The sequence below is a fragment of the Neovison vison genome, chromosome 8, assembly GCF_020171115.1.
Source record: "Neovison vison isolate M4711 chromosome 8, ASM_NN_V1, whole genome shotgun sequence".
Lineage (NCBI taxonomy): Eukaryota > Metazoa > Chordata > Mammalia > Carnivora > Mustelidae > Neogale > Neogale vison.
The window spans coordinates 37379274-37399241 of record NC_058098.1 but is presented as its reverse complement, the minus strand read 5'-3'; the positions used below and the strand labels follow the sequence as shown (position 1 = coordinate 37399241).

At 38.7% G+C, this 19968-nt stretch overlaps 1 protein-coding gene across 3 annotated transcripts in view; it reads right to left on the bottom strand.

Annotated features, from left to right (window-relative positions):
* Positions 1 to 1193: 1193 nt before the first annotated feature.
* The window catches only part of BTBD3 (BTB domain containing 3), a 35567-nt gene continuing 16792 nt past the window's right edge, over positions 1194 to 19968 (bottom strand). For 2 of the 3 annotated variants that reach the window (XM_044263457.1, XM_044263456.1), the window contains exons 2-5: positions 10676 to 10958; positions 10077 to 10167; positions 9379 to 9497; positions 1194 to 5715 (exon numbers count right to left, since the gene is read on the bottom strand). In XM_044263457.1, the coding sequence (XP_044119392.1) occupies positions 4683 to 5715; positions 9379 to 9497; positions 10077 to 10167; positions 10676 to 10818 (1386 nt within the window). In that variant the 5' untranslated portion in view covers positions 10819 to 10958 and the 3' untranslated portion in view covers positions 1194 to 4682. Of the gene's footprint in view, positions 5716 to 9378; positions 9498 to 10076; positions 10168 to 10675; positions 11869 to 19968 lie in introns of those variants that run through there. The other variant, XM_044263455.1, reaches the window with a different exon arrangement.

The window sequence follows — 19968 nt, the reverse complement described above, 5'->3', positions numbered from 1 at the left end:
TTAACTATTTATCTTGAGGTTAAGGACTCTATAGATGGCAGAGTATAAAATAGCATCTGCTAGTAAAACTGCCACCCAATGGACATCAGCATGAACAAGCAAATAGAAAACAAGGGTCATAAGGATAGTTAGGGTTGGCATTGGTGGCCATTTTACTTCCCCTGCCACACTCCCTCCTTAAAAAGGCTTAAAAGAGGCAGCAGAGGAGAGATGCCCAAGTGAGAACTGCACCCAAAGGTGTAACTTATCTATGTGGCTTGGTGTGTGACAGGGTCAACCACCATCTTCAACCTTTCCTCACAAATACTTCCATCTCACCCATAGGACAGTATCTTGATAGAGAAGGTCTTTTCACCAGCACTTACAGTGGTTATAGAGATAAGTGAGGAAATTTTATTTTAGAAACATTTCCCCAGTTTTTAGTTTTGTTAGATGATATATTTTTTAAAATGGAGGATAACACTCAATGAAGTGTTGACCAAAGGGAGTAGGTCAATAAATGTAAATGGCTCAGAAAAAAATGTTGAAATGTATTAACTGGAAATTGAAAGTGTAGTCAACTTTCACTGACACATCTCAAAGGCGCCCAGAGTCCTATTCTAATAAACACTTAGGGTAAGCACAGGTTTTCAGGGTCACTTGCTTGTTTTGGCCTCCACATTTCATAGGACTTAGTTCCTCAGTTTCTGTTTTTTCCTAAGTTTAAGTTCATGGCTTTTGTAGGCAAGCCAGAGCCCACAGGGAGAAGAATATAATTTCCATGACATGTTGATCCTGGATGCCAACAAAGGAAGAGTATCATCTCCAACTGTTTTGGGATATTGAAAACAAGCATATGGGGATTAAGTTTAACTAGCAACAGAGAAAACAGCTGACTTTCCTGGATTAAAGACCTTTGCAATTTAAGTTGTATCTGTAATTAAGCTGATTAGAAAGAAATTTCCAGTTTTTTATTCTCTGGAATAATTCCAAAAATGCTCTGAGTAGGTATGCTACAGAAGCTGAGCAGATAAAATGATTAGACAAATATATAGGGTTTCATGATAAACTCTAATATAAAACCAACAGAAAACTGCAGAGAAAAAAATATATGTACATGTATACAAATTATGTACAAGTGTGTGTGCATATGTGTGTGTATATATTACTCAATATGGGCAAATATAATGGAAAACTCGTTGAACACATAAAAATTATATTCAAAATTCCCATATTTATTTTTTTCATACAGAGACTTAAGCTATTATAACACAGCAGGAACAAGCAGCACGGGTTACATCTAAAGCTGGATGTATCCACACCCCCTTAGTACAGCCAGATCCACAGACATGTGAGCAACTATAGCATCAGAATGCCAGCAAAGCACGGGTTCCATATAGGGAATATAAATGCACCCATTCACTTCCTCTCATTAACGTCACAGTCAGGCTTTGAACAATGCAATTGATTAACATATTCATTGTTCTCTTATGCTTTTGCCTCAAATTTTTACATCTTTAGGGATCAAAGATATGTGAATACTTAGCAAACAAATACTCCTGCAAAACCATCTCTGTAAAATGTAGTGGCACCAAAAGTGCCAGAATGGATTTTTTACTGTTTCAAGGGACCTACAAAAATGCTAAGGAAAACAAATCTATGAACCAATTTTATTTTTATTTGCTTTTAACATGATTATACACATTCATGTGTCTAACAAGATCTGCACTGTTACATTAAAAATACAGTACAATAACATTCAACATGAGGTACTTCATATTTATATATTTTTCCTTCATAAATAATGCTGTAAGCTACTAAATTCAAGCACTCTGATGCACAAGTGACCAGTGTCTTGAATTAGCCGAGCTTATTTTAACACCTTAAAAAAAAAAAAAGACAGTTCAGTGCAATAATTATGTAGAAATTAGACCATTTACTTAAATACTATATTAAGATATGCTTAAAGAATGTTACATTAGAACCGCTAGCCTAGTTTCCCCTTTATCCCCAGTATGAACAACAACAAAGACTGCCAGATATATTGGGAAAAGCATCTACAGAATATTCTGTTTAATAAAGTTGTGTTTATACACTAGAGTTGCCTGCCTTGTCAGAACAATGGTTTCTAGTTTTAAAAGCTACAAAATTCGAGATTACCGAAGAAAATAAAGCAAGCACATTAGCTTTCATTCCATGTTGTTGAAAATGCAAAAGGGAGAACAGGATTTAAAATACAAAATTTCTTATTCTAAATACAGTTTTCAAATTTAACCCATGGCTCTCAGCACCAGCCAATCAGGTGGTAGATGTGTCTTTTCTTTTTTAGCTAATGGTAATTAACATAAAACCAAGCTCTCATACCCCCAGCGTACAGGATCTCCTTCAGCTTTCCCCCCACAGCAGTTCCCTACCCACGTGGAGGGCATCTTGCTAACAAGAACACTGACAGTGAATGTTACCGAATGAACAATCTTCACTCAACACACCCACTTCAACAATCTGAGATGATGACATTAGTGCTAAATCAAGTTTCTTCTCCTCTGGCTTAAAAATGAGTGCCTTCTAACCGGGTATACAGCCTACCAATTTGCATGGTAGCTATGAGTTACTGAAATGTTTAATCATAATTTAAAAGCAAAATCCTTTATAGGAGTATTTTTTAAATTGAAAACATAACCTTTATTTCATAGATACTTTGCCATAACTACTCTCTGTCATCTTCCTAACAAGAAATAACTGTTAGGTAATTTTGGAAAGTTGTCCTGGGAATACTCATCTATAATCACCAGTAACAGCTTTTGATCACCTATGCTAACAGCCATAGGTAATGGCAAACATGATTAAAACATTTCCCATAATCCAGTGTTCTCCTCCACCAGGGAAGCTGGCCAAAAGCAACAAGCCCAAGTCTATGGGGGAAAAGGTGGCCCAGAAGCACAGTGAATCAGTTAAGGGTAGTCACTTCCCAGGGCCTTGCTAGGGCCAGCAGGGGGACCATTTCTGTCCCACCTCTTACTGGCCAGGCAGGGAGGAGACAATTCCTGAGTCGGCAAACACACTTGCATGCACATGGATGCGCATAGACGCCCACAACGCGCACACACCCGCCCACCCCAGGACTAACCCCTGGCTCCAGACAAGTCAGCTAGGGACCTGCAGAGCAGGAGAAGGAGGTGGCCAGGGACCACACTCTGGGTGGTGGGGGAAGCCATCTCAGGATCACAGTGAGCAGAAAAACTGCCCAGAAACACATGGATACTTTAACTGGAAGTGAACAAATTGGACACTACCAGGGTCACAGGCACTAAACCATCACAAGCCATCACTGAAGGAGAATTTTGAGATGAGCTTTTCCCTCCTTTGTTTGCACAAACCATGTACAATAAGAGGGCTGGATGTGATGCTGATGCAGTGAATATTAGGTACCATCAAGTGTATCGCTCCAGACCTTTTTTTTTTTTTTTTTTTTTTTTAAAAACCCTGCAGGCGTATATTGGCACTTTACAATGGCCAAAGGCCAAATTCTAGCAGTCTAGGAACAGGACATAACTATAATTAACGAAGAAGATAGTATGTGGTCAAAGCAGATCAGGTAAAGTGTATTTTGGAATTAAAAAAAAAAGAAAAATCAATGAATAAAAGTATCTTATTATATTAACATGTAGTGCTACAAAACTAGTGGTTATTCCATACATCTGAAGAATTGTTTGGTCCTCTTTTCATGGGAAAAAGGGATTAAAGATTCCATACAGTATAACATAAAAACAAGCAAACAGTGGGGATCAGAAGCAAAGTGGGGAAAAGACTGGCTTTTTGAAACGGTGTATTCTATTATGCCATTGAATAAACTATTGGTAGAATGGGACTTTTTCAGGTTTCCTTTATAAGCTGTTTTAGTTTAAATTAATAGGCCTGTGATTTTTCCCTATTGACAATAAAAATGTGTAATTTAGTTAGTTCTAAAAGACGTGTCTGTATTGCAGGTTTGTCTCCTAAACTAAAAGAATAAAAACCTGGTTGTAGTAGAAGTCATAGCCTAAGCAAATATCCAATTTCCTGTTCTCCTGTTTTACATGGATACTTTGCAGTGTTTAACATTTAACAACCGTATGAATTTAGGATTTAAGAAAAAAATAATGCCCAGAGTAAAATATTTAAAATGAAGTAAAATAAGAGCTAAACATAACTATTGCCTACTTTCTAAATTACTACTTATTACGAAGGAAAACTTCTTTCAAAATTGTGCATTGAGGTTTACCTGTAATTTGGGGGGGGGGGGGATAAGGGTTCTCTTTAAAAATAACTCTTTTGATTATCATTTTAAAGTCTTTATTTCTATTTGTCAAAATAAAACCCTAAAGGAAATTCAAGGTGATCTAGAAAGTTTTAAGAGGGACAAAACTGGGAGGTCAGTGGGGCAGTTTTGGAAAAGAGCACAAATTCTCTCCAGGTGTATAGACGTAACTCTAAAAACCACAAAGCCTTGATAAGAACTTGGCTCTTTTAAGCATATAGTTAGAAGCTGAATGCTGCGTTTTTTGCCTGTACATAATTAAAAGGTTGAAAGAAATGAGAAACTGCCTATAGCTTCATTCATTACGAATTACCTGCGCTGATCACATCTCTGCAGATGAGCTAAGCATCAAGCAAGTGGGAACCAGATGTGCACCTCAGAGCTCACACCGCTTCGGGAGGGGTTTTCAAGCATAGAATATGAGTTCAGGGATCTGCCCGCCCTGCACCCCAGTGCCATTGGTGCTATCCGAGGAGCACTGGAACTGGACAGTCACCTTGCCACACTGAACTTCCGTCATGCCTTCCTGTCCGAAGTAGCTGAGTTCATTGCCGTCCAGTATCACGCTGGCTGTGTAGAAGGTGTCCGGCTCAATCTGCACCGGGTACTCGAACCACACAGGGAAGGTGTTGCTGGAGCCGTCTGAGAAGTACTTGCTCAAGTTCTGCCCCAGAACGACGCCCTGCCGCTTGAGTTCGATCTTGGCGCTGTACTCTGCAGAGCCGCAGCTGGAGCCGTAGAGCCCAAAGCCGGCAATGAACACTCTCTTATCAACCGCAAACTGGATGCTGTCACAGCGGCCCCGGTAACGCCACTGGTTGCTCCGATAGGCACAGGACTGGAAACGGTGACAGCGCTGGGGGACGAGGCCCTTGCGGGCTTTACTCACAAACTGCAGCTCAGGTTTTTTGGCTGCAGTGTACCAGAGGAAAATGTCGTTGGTCTCATTGAGAGTCAGAACTCCAGACTGGGCAGCACCATTTGCAAAATCATCCAGGGCCATCGTGGGGATGCGGATCAAGTAGAGTGCCTTTCCCAGGACCTTGCGCTTATTCTCAATGCTCAGAGCCAGATCTTGTCGCTGGCATTCCACTTCGGCCCAGTTGAGTGCTGCCTCAAAAACCACAATTTCTTTGGCATTCAGAGTTTCCCTGCGGAGGATACTTTCTAGAGTTTGGAAGTCGATATCGCAGAATCCCTCAGACTTGAGAGCTAACTCGGCCTGGGCATCGATCACCTCCCAGCAACGCTGGGTCAGGTCTGGCTCCTCAAACAGACAGCTCTGGGAGAGGAGCACACAGGCGTTCTTGGCGCTCAGGCTGGTCTCCAGGAAATTAACGCAGGCTCTGGCGAGGTGAGGGACAATGTACTTTTTGGCAGCGTAAAGAGTGGCCAGCACTGTGTCAGCAGCCAAGTCAATTTCATCACAATAGATATATCTGAAAGAGAGCACCCAGCATATAAATGGAACTTTCACAAAATGAGCGTGTCTAGCAAGAAAAGATGCAACTACTTTCAAGTTAGTTCCAAGAAAATCATCTTATGTGACAGTTATTACAAAAATGATTAGGGATTAAAGAAACATCTGAAGTATATTCATAAATTATTAATATTTCAACTCAGCAGTAAGTTTGTATAATTAAAGACATTTACTTTGTGTTACCATTCTAGCTTTTACTTTATAACCTGCATTCAATGTCTTCTCAAAAAAGAGAAGATACTAGAACTGTTTGGAAAAAAGAAAAAGAAAAAAAAACCAAAAAACAAAAAACTGTGTATCGGAGTTAGCATTAGCAAAAAACAACCAAAAAAGGACAAAATTTCTATTAAATACACCATATTATATTTAATCAAATAATAATCTCTGGAGTGCCTGGGTGGCTCAGTCAATTGAACATCTGTCTTTGGCTCGGGTCGTGATCCAGGGGTCCTGAGATTGAGCCTGGAAAGCCCCATGTCCTGGCTCCCTGCTGAGAAGGGAGTCTGTCACTCCCTACCCCCCTCATACTCTCTCTCTCTCTCATTCAAATAAATAAATAAAATCTTTCAAAAAAGAATAATCTTATGTTTCAAAAGCTCTCTTTCTATATGCATAAATACATATACATAGTTTTATTTTTAAAATTTTCATATATTCAGATAGAAACAAATGCCTTTAGGGGTACCTGGGTGGCTCAGTGTGTTAAAGCCTCTGCCTTCAGCTCAGGTCATGATCCCAGGGTCCTGGGACTGAGGCCTGCATGGGGCTCTGTGCTCGGCAGGGAGCCTGCTTCCCCCCTCCCCCCACTGCCCGCCTCTCTGCCTCCTTGTGACCTCTGTCAAATAAATAAATAAAATCTTAAAAAAAAAAAAAAAGGAACAAATGCCTTTAATACCACGTTAGCAATGATTTACATCTTAATTCTTTTAAGCAAGACCTGAATTTTTCCTAAACACAAAATAAAACCTGAGATTAAGAAAGGTATTTTTCTTTTTTTTTTTTAAGATTTTATTTGTTTATTTGACAGACAGAGATCACAAGTAGACAGAGAGGCAGGCAGAGAGAGAGAGAGGGAAGCAGGCTCCCTGCTGAGCAGAGAGCCCGACGTGGGACTCGATCCCAGGACCCTGAGATCATGACCTGAGCCGAAGGCAGCGGCTTAACCCACTGAGCCACCCAGGTGCCCAAGAAAGATATTTTTCAAGTAGTTCTAAATAGACTATCATAAATGGATTTCAACATTATCTTCCAGATACAACATAGGCTTTGCATCTGGATTTTTTTTTTTAAACTCTAAATTCTTTCTTCTCTCCCCCATACATTTCTTCTACCTTCAGAATTAAAGAATGTATTATTTCTGAATATATTTAATTAAAAGACAAAAGCAGGAAAGCCCAAATATGCACTATTTTTATGATTCTGTGAAGTATCTCTATGTCAGGAGATAAAACACTCCTTGGTGATTTGGGGAGATGGTGGCAGTCTCCCAAGATGGTACATAAAAGCAAAAATCACCTGCTTCTTTTAGATAACCACGGATGAGTACAAGAGTTCAGTGAGAACTACATATGGGTGAAAAATACATAGTGATAAAACTTAACTTTTAATTTTTTCCAGTCAAAGCTAAGGTGTTTAGCTACTTGCTGTGAAGTTTTACTTTAGTTACTATATTTTAACTCAGTGAAACACATGTAACAAAAGATCAGCAATGGCTTTTGCAAAGAAAGTTAAAAAGCCCACAGTGATAACAAGAAGAAAAATGTCCACAATCACAAATGGAACCTTCATTTTTGCTCCCAGGAAGCTCTTTCTCGTCTGATAGGCTGAGCCATATACCACGGGCCAAGACACACTCACAAAAGACTGGAAGCTCAGTGCTGCTCTGACCCTGGAACTGTCAAGTGAGCGGTCTTCCCTTTCTCTTGATGACTCCCTTTCTAGGAATACCGATTCCTCAGCCATACAACACAGTTGTCTGGAAAACCTGGCCTCCACCAGCCCTGGCAACAGTGCAGTCCTGATCAACTATGGCCCGACAGCAAACAGCACCTTAGTACACTTCTGATTCTTACCACTGCTGTTGGGCTACATGTATAATTTTAAAAAGCTGTATTGAGATATATTCTAGATGATATATTTGTAAGAAAAGATGCGACTCAAATGACTTGGGTGAAATGTAGTTCTGTAATTCTTACTCGTGTTTCCTCACCATCAATCTCTCTGGCTGAAACAACACAACACTCCACTGGACTGCAGTGCAGTCCCAATGCTGAACTAGTGTTAGCGTTCTCCTCTGAGACCAAAATGTCAAGTACACAAAGCTGACGTGATCGGAAAAGAAAAGAAAAGAAAACAAAAAACAAAGCTAAAATTGGTTTCTGTACATTTATCTCTAAAAGATTAGAAAGGTCACTGAGTGTTGGTTGCTTCAAAGTGGTAAGTTAGTTTACCTTTTGATACTTCACATGCTCACTTATCTTTAATTTCCCTATTTCCCACTATGAAAGTTTCAGTCAGAAGCAATTAGATTTCAAAACTACAACATAAAGAATTGAATACTTTTAAGTTCTACAGCTAACTGCAGTACGTATTTCTCAATAGGAGCAAACAATAAATATCTTGCAACCTTTTAACCATTTGTGGGGTTATTGTCCAATTATCGTCCAACTTGTTGACACACAGAATGATTTTTTTTAAACAAAGATGTTTTTTCCAGGGAACTTAAATCCCCACAGAAGTAGACAACCTTGAACTCTGCGTATACTTGGTGTGCTAGAAGGATTTAACAAAAATCATAAAACGTTATTTAAAATAATCACTACAAGTTAATCACAGAGTAGACTATCACTGTCCAGCAGCAGTGCACATCAGAGGAGTAGACTCTATTTAGCTAGTCAACACGTAATGGAGTTTAAAAAAGACCCATGAGACAAAAAACTATTTTTTAAATAAGCATATATCTTACAGCTTCATATTTGTATATTATTAATTAAAGTTTTCCTGTAAAAATACATATAAAACTATAGAAAACTATTCATCTCTCTCAAAAATGTCTTCTCTACCATCAAATGCAAATGCTTTATCCTTGAGAAATGGTATCTGATTTTACATAAGGGTATGCACATGTACATATAGGCAAAGATCAGATTATTTTAACACAGTAAGTTTTACATTTACCAAGAGGAAACAGGAACTCCTAAAAAACTGAGAAATCTCTTAACTAGTGGTACTTCAACAAGGTATATAATTGCTCAAATTGTGAAACAAAAATATAATTTATGTCTTTGGACACTTCTTCATACACAATGCTGTCAGAGAGAACATGCGCAATCAGATAATCCTACATGAGAAAGTGATTTTTCTTTGACTGTGAGTCGTTAAAAATCAAATCACTATCCATGTCACTTGCTCCCAAATCCCATGACAAGGTGTATTATAGATGCCTGCACAGTTCCACATGCTTTCCCCTGAAAGATGCACAGGAGTTTTCTCCAAAAACATTTACAAGGTAAGCAGCACCCTCTTTCTTCATCAGTCTCCTTTTCTTATATTTAACTGAGAAACCAGCAGAGTACAAACATAGCATAAACAAACTCTTTCTAAACAAATGAACGATGCTTACTTCAGCATAGCGAGAAAAGCAGCAGGTTCGACATCTGGTATACGGATTTCATCTTTGTCCTCAGCAAGTTCTCCGTAAAACATTGCATGGAACACAGAGCTCCCAACAGCTAAAACATACTGTGGAGAAAGGGAAATCTTATTTCATGCACTAAACTGAAAGCATTTTCAGCAAATCAGTCCAGAAAAACAACTCTGAACAATCAGGTTTGGTGGACATGGAGCACCTACACCTGCTCTTTCTTCAAAGCCAAGGTACAGTGTGTATCTTGCTGTGAAAGCAGAAGACAGATGCTCATGCAAGCCAGTCTTTATGCTGCTAATTACCTCAAGGCTTTAAGAGATTAATGTCTAAGTTCCCTCATTACAAAATAAATAAATCAAATAAAAGCTTACAGAACCAATTTCTAGGGGAAGAGTAAACATGACTTTCCTAACCTGTCGCAACAACTTCCCAGGACTGGAAAGTTGAGAGGGCATGTTTTTGTGTGGGATGTAAAGCAGGGTAGAAAGAAACAAAGAAAAAAAAAAATTAAGCGTGGCCAAGACCCTTTGGAGAGGCTTTGCCTTCTCTGTGATGGCTGAAACACGCACTGCCTGCCATCGGCAAGCTGCCCACCCCAACCAAGTTTCAGGCTTATGAAGAGGGTCCCTCTTTGTAAATCTCAGGACTAAACCAGTAATGCAGCTGTTGCTTACTTTGTGTCCTGGCAACCGCTGAGTCCCACCTGGTGGCCCAACCACAAAATGTACATCTGCCATCAAATCATTATTGAACATCACCGCATTTCTACAAACAGAGGCAATTCATTAATGTACAGCAGCCAGCATTTTTAATACCCCTCCCCAACATACAAAACCCATGAAAGAATCACAAGCTAAGCAACAGTTTAGTAATTTCAGGGTTAAACTACAAATAAAGATTCCAACTAAACAACTGTTTGTGATCATTGCAAACATATGAGAAGTAACTAGAGTTAAAACAAAACAAAAACCCAAAAAGTAATCCAAACTTTTCATTAGACTAAGGACAAATAAGAGGCTTCTATCTTCAAACCTTCCATGGTCCGTGGACACAAGCCTGTCACTTAAATGTTACAGCTTGCAAAAACATTTTTATCTAAGAGGAAAACAGCTGTACTGTTTTGGAAAAGATACAAGGCAGTTTTCCATTACCAATAAAGCTTCTGGGAAAAGAGGAAACACAGATTTATGTTAAAATACATTACAGGTTGTGCAAAAGCAGAAACTTCAACACAGGAAAACTTTTAAAGTAAATATGCTGGCTGGGAACTTACCTTTCTCTAATGGTGGGATAGAGGCCCTGCCAGTTTGGGGCTGGAATGAGGTTGTTGTTACTGAGATTCTGCTGGTGGTACTGTTGGACAGTGCTGCTGCTGGAGTTGGCTGGTTTTTTACGAGGGAATATATCAGCAGCCATCTTCTTCTTCTTTTTAGTCTTCAAGGTAATTATTTCATAACAAACTGGGGGCAACTTGCTGTTGCTGCTGCTGCCGCTGCTGCCGCCGCCGCCAGTATTTGTCTTCTTTGAGCTTTTCTTGGACCTATTCTTTACCGTCTCTGGAAGCATCAAGAAGAAGGTGAGACATTTCATGTTCTTTTCCTTGTCATCTACCATGAGTACAGTATGTCTCTCTTTACAGCTAGATATCCCAAACTGGTGCGCACATCGAGGGACAGAGGCTGGCACGAGCCAAGATGTTAACAGAAACCAACAAGCTGTTATTTTGCTTCTTTTCTCAGCCGGACAAGGTGACCTTTTCACTATGTTGAATAGAAACTGGCTTTAAGTTTTATCCAGTACTGGGTCTGCAAAATACATCTCCATCATGATTCCTATTTCTCTTATTTGCTCATAAAAATAACCCAGTTTCCTAGATCACCTGAAAAATGCTAGACTGAGCGAAGATGACAGGCAGAGAGCTGTAGCGCTTGTTTTCTGAATTAGGTTAGCAAGATGTGCTGGAGCCGTGCGAGTCTGTTCAGCCGGCTGAAGTTGTGTGGTGAATGGATCGGAGCAGAGTAGGTATTACAGCCCTGCAGATGGAGTCAGACAGCCAGTGCTCGGAGCCAATAGCTGAAGTCACCAATCATGATTGGACCAAGCAAAACAGTGACACCTATTGTAACGTGCATAGCTCTGATATTAAAGGAACAGCAGTTGCATTCTGTTGTCTCCTGTATTACTGTATATTTAAATAAAATAAACAACCTATGAAATAGATCTGCAAACAGGAAAGGAACAGTTTGTGCTCACAGACTTCTCTTCAGTAAATGTACATTTTTTATTTCCCCAGTTAAACAAGCAGGATCAATTAACAAAGGGTAGGGACATCTACTCTGTATTTCTAGTAAAATCTTTATCCCGGCAGCATTTAGTTTCAAATACTTCAAACAAAATCCTCCTTTCTTCCCTCTAAAAGGGATTATTATAGCAAAACCATACTAAATAACACACTTATTACAGCTTAATGGAAAGGAATGTTGTTTTTCTTTTTGCAGTCTCTTTGAATGCAAGTTATAGTCCAGTGCAAAATAATAGAGATGAGGTCATGTGTTCGTTTTACCTCCCAACATTTTCTAGTTCCTATGATGATCTTTGATGATCTTTCCAGACCGGAAAATACTTTTAAATTAGACTAAGATTATACCAGTAGGTTTAGCCGCACTGAAACAGACAGATTTTAGACATAAAAAGTAAGATTCAAATTACACAAATCTGCTAATCGGCATTTAAAATTATAATTCACTAAAAATAGGTCAGATGGGCCCTGCTCAGGATCTCAAAATCCAGCCTAAATGTTATGGCTGCATTTAACTTGTCATGATTTTAAAGAATATAATCCACAACTTCTAACACAAAACCAGTAATAAGGCTATTCAAAATGATAAATGTTCTGATGCTGCTCAGTTAAAAATGCAAACAGGTTCTCCCTCCTTTGAATCAGAAGACTATATACTACTACATATGTGGTTTTCATGCATGTGAATCCCCCAACAATTTCTAGCCTTTGATGAGCAAGAAAAAACAAAACACCTGCTAGGGGTGCCACACATGCTTATTTATTTCTAAAGACGGACTAATGAGGAGACTGAATCTCACCCTTATCTACCTGGATTACTCTCATTTGTTTCAAGTGCAGCAGCCATTTGCTCCCCGTCCCCCCAGCCCTTCACCTAAGGCAGTCTTCATGGCCACAGTCCTGCTTATAGCACAGGAGTCTTCAGAATAATGACTGCCTGACCAAGCGAGGGCTCTACGAATGCACTGTGATGGTTATTATAACTAATAATCTGCTGAAGAGAACACACTGAAATCAAACTTTTAATCCCTGGACCCCAAAATCGTGACACTGAGCCAAGGAATATCCTCTTTATTGTCTTCATTATCACTCTTAAAACTGCAAAGCCAGGACAGGACTGACTGTGTAAGAGAACCAACGGTCTTTCCACAAGGTTATTCATCCCATTTTAAAAGGACCCTGAAGTGCTGCTTATTTATTACAATTATTGTGTGTTCCCAATCACAGGGCAACCCATCCTTTCAAATCACACAATGTTACAGAGAGAGAGAGATCTAGAGACCAGTTTTGAAAAAGCATGCAGTGAAAGGTATAAAGAAGGAGCACATGTGTTCTATTTGAGCTAATTACCCAGGATATGGATAAAACCAAAAGATTTCTCTCCTGCTCAACTGCTACTGAACTTCCAGACACCAACCTCCTTCGAATGCCCCCACAACAGGGAGGTCCTTCTGACCAGGATTAGTCCAAACATACCTGACTTTCAGGTCAGATAGCAACCAATTAGACTGCAAAGGGAAATGAGCTGCTTTACTATTAATAATTGTCATCTGTACAGACAAAATAGTCAAAGCACAAAAAGCAGATGTAAGAACTTAAGAAGGCGTTGTAGCTTTTATTCATTTCACATGCAGTTCAACACCTTTTTCCAAGAAAACCTTGAACAACCACTGCTCTTACATCATTAAAACAACAAGTGCACACAATAGCTTAAGAAAATTATATAATATTTTAGAAAATGTTCTTGAAATTCAAGGTTTTGGGTATTTGGAAAAGCCTGAACATTCTAGTTACATGAAGCACTGCTCATTCTGAATCCCCTAGAACAAGGCTGCAAAGAGGTCCACTGTCACTCATGAAATTTGGGGGTTGATGAGTATGGCTCTTTTAAAGGTATGTTCTTAAATACAAAAAGTAATACAATTAAAATTTAAATGACATTTTAATTTTTGTAGCCCATTGGAAAAGCATGAAAATGTTAATAAAAATCAAGACATGGAAAGCTTCTTGAAAGCTTTATTTTCCTACCATGGTTTAAAAGGTAACATCAAGCCCTTGCTACTAGAAGCAGCAGCACCTCCAGACAGTCTGTTAGAAATCCAGAAACTCCTCCAGATTCTGGATGAGAAGTGCATTTTTTTTTTTTTTAAGATTTTGTTTACTTATTTGACAGAGATCATAAGTAGGCAGGGAGTCAGGCAGAGAGAGAGAGGAAGAAGCAGGCTTTTTGCCAAGCAGAGAGCCCAATGAGGGGCTCGATCCCAGAACCCTGGGATCATGTGAACTGAAAGCAGAGGTTTTAACCCACTGAGCCACCCCGGCACCCACAGAAGTGCATTTTAACAAGACCCTCTAGGCAATCTGTAGGACATTCAAGTTTGAGAAAGCCTCCTGTTAGATTAAAATAAAGAAGGCTACAAGGTCTCCCAGTGATCCAGTGTCAAAAGTTGGAGCCACATTTTGCATTTAGTTATCAACTGAATGTAGAAATAATTCAAAATGATTAATTTGGTTTGGTCATAAAACTTAACTTTGGTGTCTTACTCTAAAATTCTTCTGATTAGGCCCTAAGTGTCAAAATTCTAAAATTCAGGTGTGTGGAGAGCCAACAGAAAGGCCTCGAAATATTTTTCAGACTCTGGAAAAGCAGCTCATGCTCATGATTATTTTATAGGACAATGACAGAGGTCATTTCAGTGGGAAAAATAAAGGATTAAAGAATGCCAACTGTGAAACAGATGACCACTTAATATTTTGAAATAATCTACTTCGCAATTCTATTTTGAAAACTTAGTATTGTGGAACAGCAAAACTAGCAATCGAGTAATGTGGTTCAGTACTGGCTCAACCACCAAAAATTGATTTTATGTGTGTGTTGAAGGGGAGGGGAGTCTGACAAATCATTAGCCTTTAAGGGCATCAAGTTCCTCAGCTACAATATGAAGAGGTTCTCTAGAACAGCTGAGTGTTTCTCAATCTTTACTTTCAATCCTCAGTTAAGAAATGCATTTTATATCTCGATTCAGTACTAGCGCATGTGCACGCCACCATACGCGCCCATAAATGGAAAGATGGTTCACAAAACAGAATTCTTAGCCCGTTATGATAGCACAGATTTTTTTATCCTATTTTTCTCTTTTCTTTTTAATGTTGGTCTTGATTCATTCCACTGATTTCACAAGCACAGTTTAAGTAGTACTAGTTTAGATGATTTCTAATAGCTTTCAAGGTTTAACATTCCAGGGTAACTTTCCTATCAAGAACTTGGGACTAAGGGGAAGAAGGCAATGGTTGCATCAAAAATGGCATGCACAACTGGGAGTGTGCATTTATTTTTCTGGGAAGAAGAGCCACAGTTATCATCTGTCTTTCAGGGTAATCCATGACCCAGAACACAATGAAATACTATGAAGATTTATGATTGATTTGAATACACAAAATATTTATATCACTTTCCTCTCTGCTTACGTATCTACGTATTTCATTAAATACAAATTATGGTTTCTTTCCCCCCCTGAAATTAAGCATAGAGTTAAAATTCCATCTATTGAATCTGCAATGCAAAAACATCCCCCATTAGGTTGAAGGGTGGATAAATAAAGAATACCAACCCAAAAGTATTTTTGTATTTCATTCTAATAATTCTTTTCAACTAGCATTGTATTTTTTCTTATGCCTCCTGAATTTTTTTTTTATTTATTGCCTGAGAGCAAGTGAGCGAGACAGCACAAGCAGGGGAAGAAGGCAGAGGGACAGAAAGAAGCAGACTCCTCTCTGAGCAAGGAGCATGGATGAGGGACCCTATCTCAGGACCCTGCGATCATGACCTGAGCTGAAGGAGACGCCTGACTGACTGGGCCTCCCAGGCGTCCCGTCCCAGACTTCCTGAATTTTAAAGCTGTTATGAGACATGGTTAATCTGCCCTAACGAAGTAAACTGATCAAGAAACCCATTGATCTTTTCTGAAAGTACATATGTATCCCTCACTTTCTGAAAGTTCATGTTATGCACTTTGCTTTTATGAAAGACCTACATTAATATCTGTTTCCACTAGCTAAAGGAAACCCAAAGAATTTTTGCTTTCACGAAAAAAAAGAAAAAGCAAAAATAGCCTTCAGCGTGTTTTGCAGTGGAGGCAGCACACATCCCGAGAAAAGTGGCACCACCAAGCTCCTTTCTCGGGAACTACACTCAGCATCAAGCTGCCATCCCATTACCATAGCATCTATGCTTTACCTTGGTTTACTTTGTGCACCCATTAGGAAGATAGGTCCTAAAGTATCAGAAAAGCCAAAGAGAGGCTGTTTTTTGGGTCTGGGAAAACTCAACATTTTCCCCTAATAAACTAATGGTAATTGCTTCTTTATGCCATTTTGGCTTACAAAAGGTTTCACAGGTACACTGTACTTTGGATAGTAGGGGAAATCTGTACTTAAAATTCAACATGATGATCTTACAGCGTGCTGATGACTGCCACACAAGAGGGAGCAAGACCAAGAACCAAACTTAAGAGGTTAGCTAGTCACTGTGGGTTTCTGATGATTTCTACAATTGTCAGAAAGTTCAACCACCTTTATCTCTTTTCATTCAATTTCCAGTAACAACAAGATTATCAGCTGAATTTAAGCTCACTTAGATCATCTTTTTCACCACTGGAAGGTCTGCCAGGAATCCCTATTTAATAGAATCCTGTATATTCAGTGCGGGGACTTGAATGAGGTTCGGAAAAGAAAGGGAATCTAGAAATTATTTAATACAACTCTGTCAACAGATAAAGGGACTAGGTGTCCAGAAGGGATTTGTGAATGGTTAAGCAGTAGGGCGATGTCTGGACTAGAATGCAGATTTCCAGATTGGCTGCCTAATTTTGTCTGTTCCACTGACTCTAATTTCCATCCACAATTACCCCATATTTTTACATAATGCTTTATCTTCATACTTCTAATCTACTTTAGAAGAAAAAAATATGTGCAAAATGTACAGATAAGAAAACCGTAAACATATATGCTCTGCGCCCTGCAGGAAGAATTCTAGGACACTTTCTGGAAAGACATGGAGAGGAACTGTAACAGGAAGGAATGTAAATGCCTAACAGCCATGAGGAAGCTGCTCAAGAACAGAAGGGGCTTGGCAGGTAAAACCAAAGTTGGAAAAACCGGGCACTTGTGATTTATCCTAACAACTCCTATGTCAACAACTAACAATGCTGGCAAGTCTTGTTTAACTTGCTCTGATTTTGAAGTTCTTGTCTGGACTTGTGTATGGTTTACCACAAGATACCTAAACAGCTACAGAGCGAGGTTAACTGAGGCTTAAACAAGTCAGGGTAGACCATGGAAAGGAGTATCACTTCCAAAAATTACTAACAGACCATCAGAGAGGAGAATAATTTTAATTTAACCTGGTAATCACGATGGAATAGTGTTTTGTTTTTGTTTACTTTTCAATACTGAGCAGAAGTTATGTTTGTGCTTAAGGAAATAAAAAAGGTAAGCAACAAAATGTTGGCAGTTTTTAAGACAGCAAGAGCTGTTGCAAAATAGGCTAGATGCTTTCTAAATTTAGAAATAAATATGGAGTCAAGCATTGGCAGAATGGTATAGTGAAAAAGACCGACAGCCAACAAAAAGTGACCTTAAGAGGTTACTTAATATCCATGAGCCTTGTTTTATTCATCTGCCAAATGGGATAATTATACCCATTCAACCCTCTCAGGTTTACTGTGAAGGCAAGATTACATGTTTGTGAAAACATTTTGATAAAAGTTGAAAACACTTTGCAAAGGTAAGCTTTCACTATTAGTAACAATTATACCCAAAGCGGGAAATATTTGTGATACAATCTTCCAAAACAACAAAACCCAAAGATTAAAATGGCTCCCTGCCTTTATAATCTTTCAGGCTTTGAAACTACTGACATTTCATCCCATCTGCAGGCGTGCTCTGGCCTTACTCACAGGCCAAGAGGTTGCTGAGGATCTTGCTGGAATTGTGCAGGTGAGATCCAATCACTAAGGATGTGTGTTGCATACTGTGATCAGGTCCCCACCCGATGCTCAAACCTGCACCTGAAACCCCTACTCTAGGCATTGTCTGTTTGACTGAAACGGAGAGCAGATGCTCTGCTGTACCCCTTTCTGAGAGCCCAAAGCTGCAAGCTGTCCATCTACGGAGCACAGAGTAATGTCTACACTATCAAGTCAACTTGGCCTCTCTCAACAATGACCTAGTTTTAACTGTGGCACCAAGGGTGATAGGCAACACAAGTAACTGGGCCTGGCATACCTCAGTGCTGGCTGGAAGGATGAAGCTCATGGACAGTTTGACTAAGTCATTTCCTTTTCATCACACAGAGTTCCCATTACCGTTAAACAGTACTTTAAACTTGGGAAATATGCCCAAAGGTTGAATGTGACTGTTCTCTGAAGGCAGGAAAAATGATTCTTTAAAAAATTCCATATGGTATTTAACATGATATTTGATGCTTATAAGCTCTGTCGTATGCACTTGTCATATGCACTTGAATGGGATACTAAACAAAAATTGCTAATTTTTATATACTCTAGATGATCTCTAGGAAATTTCCTCTTGTGTAAAAGTGTTGACTACATAATCTCTTCTTTTTTTCCAATTCTAGTTTTCTAGGATTAAAGAATCTGTGTGTGTGGCAGGAATACTGATTTATTTAATACAGTTTTCTTTACATTTTCGTATTATGATTATAACCAATACCCAACAAAAACTATGTACATACAAATGTGCCATATTTTATCAATTATTACCCTCTTCCCCATTTTAACATCTCTGAAATTGGGTTTATCTTATAATTGATGGCATCTCATGAGTATAAGTACTAGGACCTTTTCTTCCCTTTCTTCTTGGTACATAAATAATAGCATGTCTTACAACTGATGACTCCTTACGATCAGTGACGTAAGGTCGAAGATATATAATTCAACAGAAAGAAAGGGCTCTCTTCTTTAGATTGGTTAATTACTCCCTTAATCAGGCAAGATGGCAGCTCAGAATTCTGACTCAATTACATTAGAATAATTGAGCTTTTATCAAATAGTCATTTGATAAAGTATATAATCATAGTTTTCAACTGAGACTGCTACAACAATAACCGATGATACAGTAGAAAGTCTGGATGGAAATTCCAAAATGAGAATTTCCACTGGTAAGAGTTCCAGTATTAATACAATGCATTTCTAACACTTTCTCATGGCACACAACTATACATGTACATAAACTTGACTAACAGAAGCCTATTAATTCTCTGGGTAATATTCGCTAAGGATATTTTATCAGCCAATCAAAGATTAACTTATAACAACACTATATATAGATTAAACCTGGAGCTAAATGACTCCTTAATTATTTTCAAACAAATAGAATCTACATTAAAATGTCAGTTTAAGAGGCAGAAATATTATTACCATAATACAATGATTCCATTACATGTATGACTTTCACCTAGGTACCTAAAAAACAATTTTTCCAAAGAAAACTAAAATCAGGCTTCAGGAAGTCACTTCTAAGAAGGCTAGAAGGGAAACTGTACTGATCCAACAGGGGACATTGATTCCACTGGAAATGCTAGAATGGAGTAACTTTGCTGTTGCCTTCTCCAGGCTGGTTGGTGGCTTCAGTTGACAGAAGAAAACTGTGTGCTAGTCAAAGAAAACTTTTTTTTTTTTTTTTAACTTTAGCAGGTGCTGTTTTTTTCCCTGATAGTAGGAATACCCAAAAACATTTCTACAATCAGATCATTAAGATAAAAGCCAAAGCCCTTCTTCATTAAGGGTTAACTAAACTTAACTAAAGAATCCCTTGCTCTATTTGGGCAAGTCATCCTTTTCCAATAAGCACATGGAATGGGTCAATGGGAAATGTGCTCAAACCACCAGACAGTGTATAAATGGCACAAATGTCACAGATCAATTTCTCCCAACATCCACAACTCTTATTTAAAAAGCTGTATAAGATTAAAGAAAAAAAGTTTACCAAACACAAGTCATCTAAATATATATGTTGTGCCCTTTATCACTACAGAATGCTTAGAAATGAATACTGCTCTCCTATCAATGCACCAACTATGTCCTAAAACATCTTAAGTAATGATATGCATTATCTTGGGTTAAAATTTTTTATCACTGTAAAGTGAACAGGATAGGTTTGGTAAAGGCAAGGCCAGGGGAGGTGGGGGTGGGGGCTTTTATTTCTTATTTTAACAAAATCATATAGAAAAAAAAACAGTTACCAAT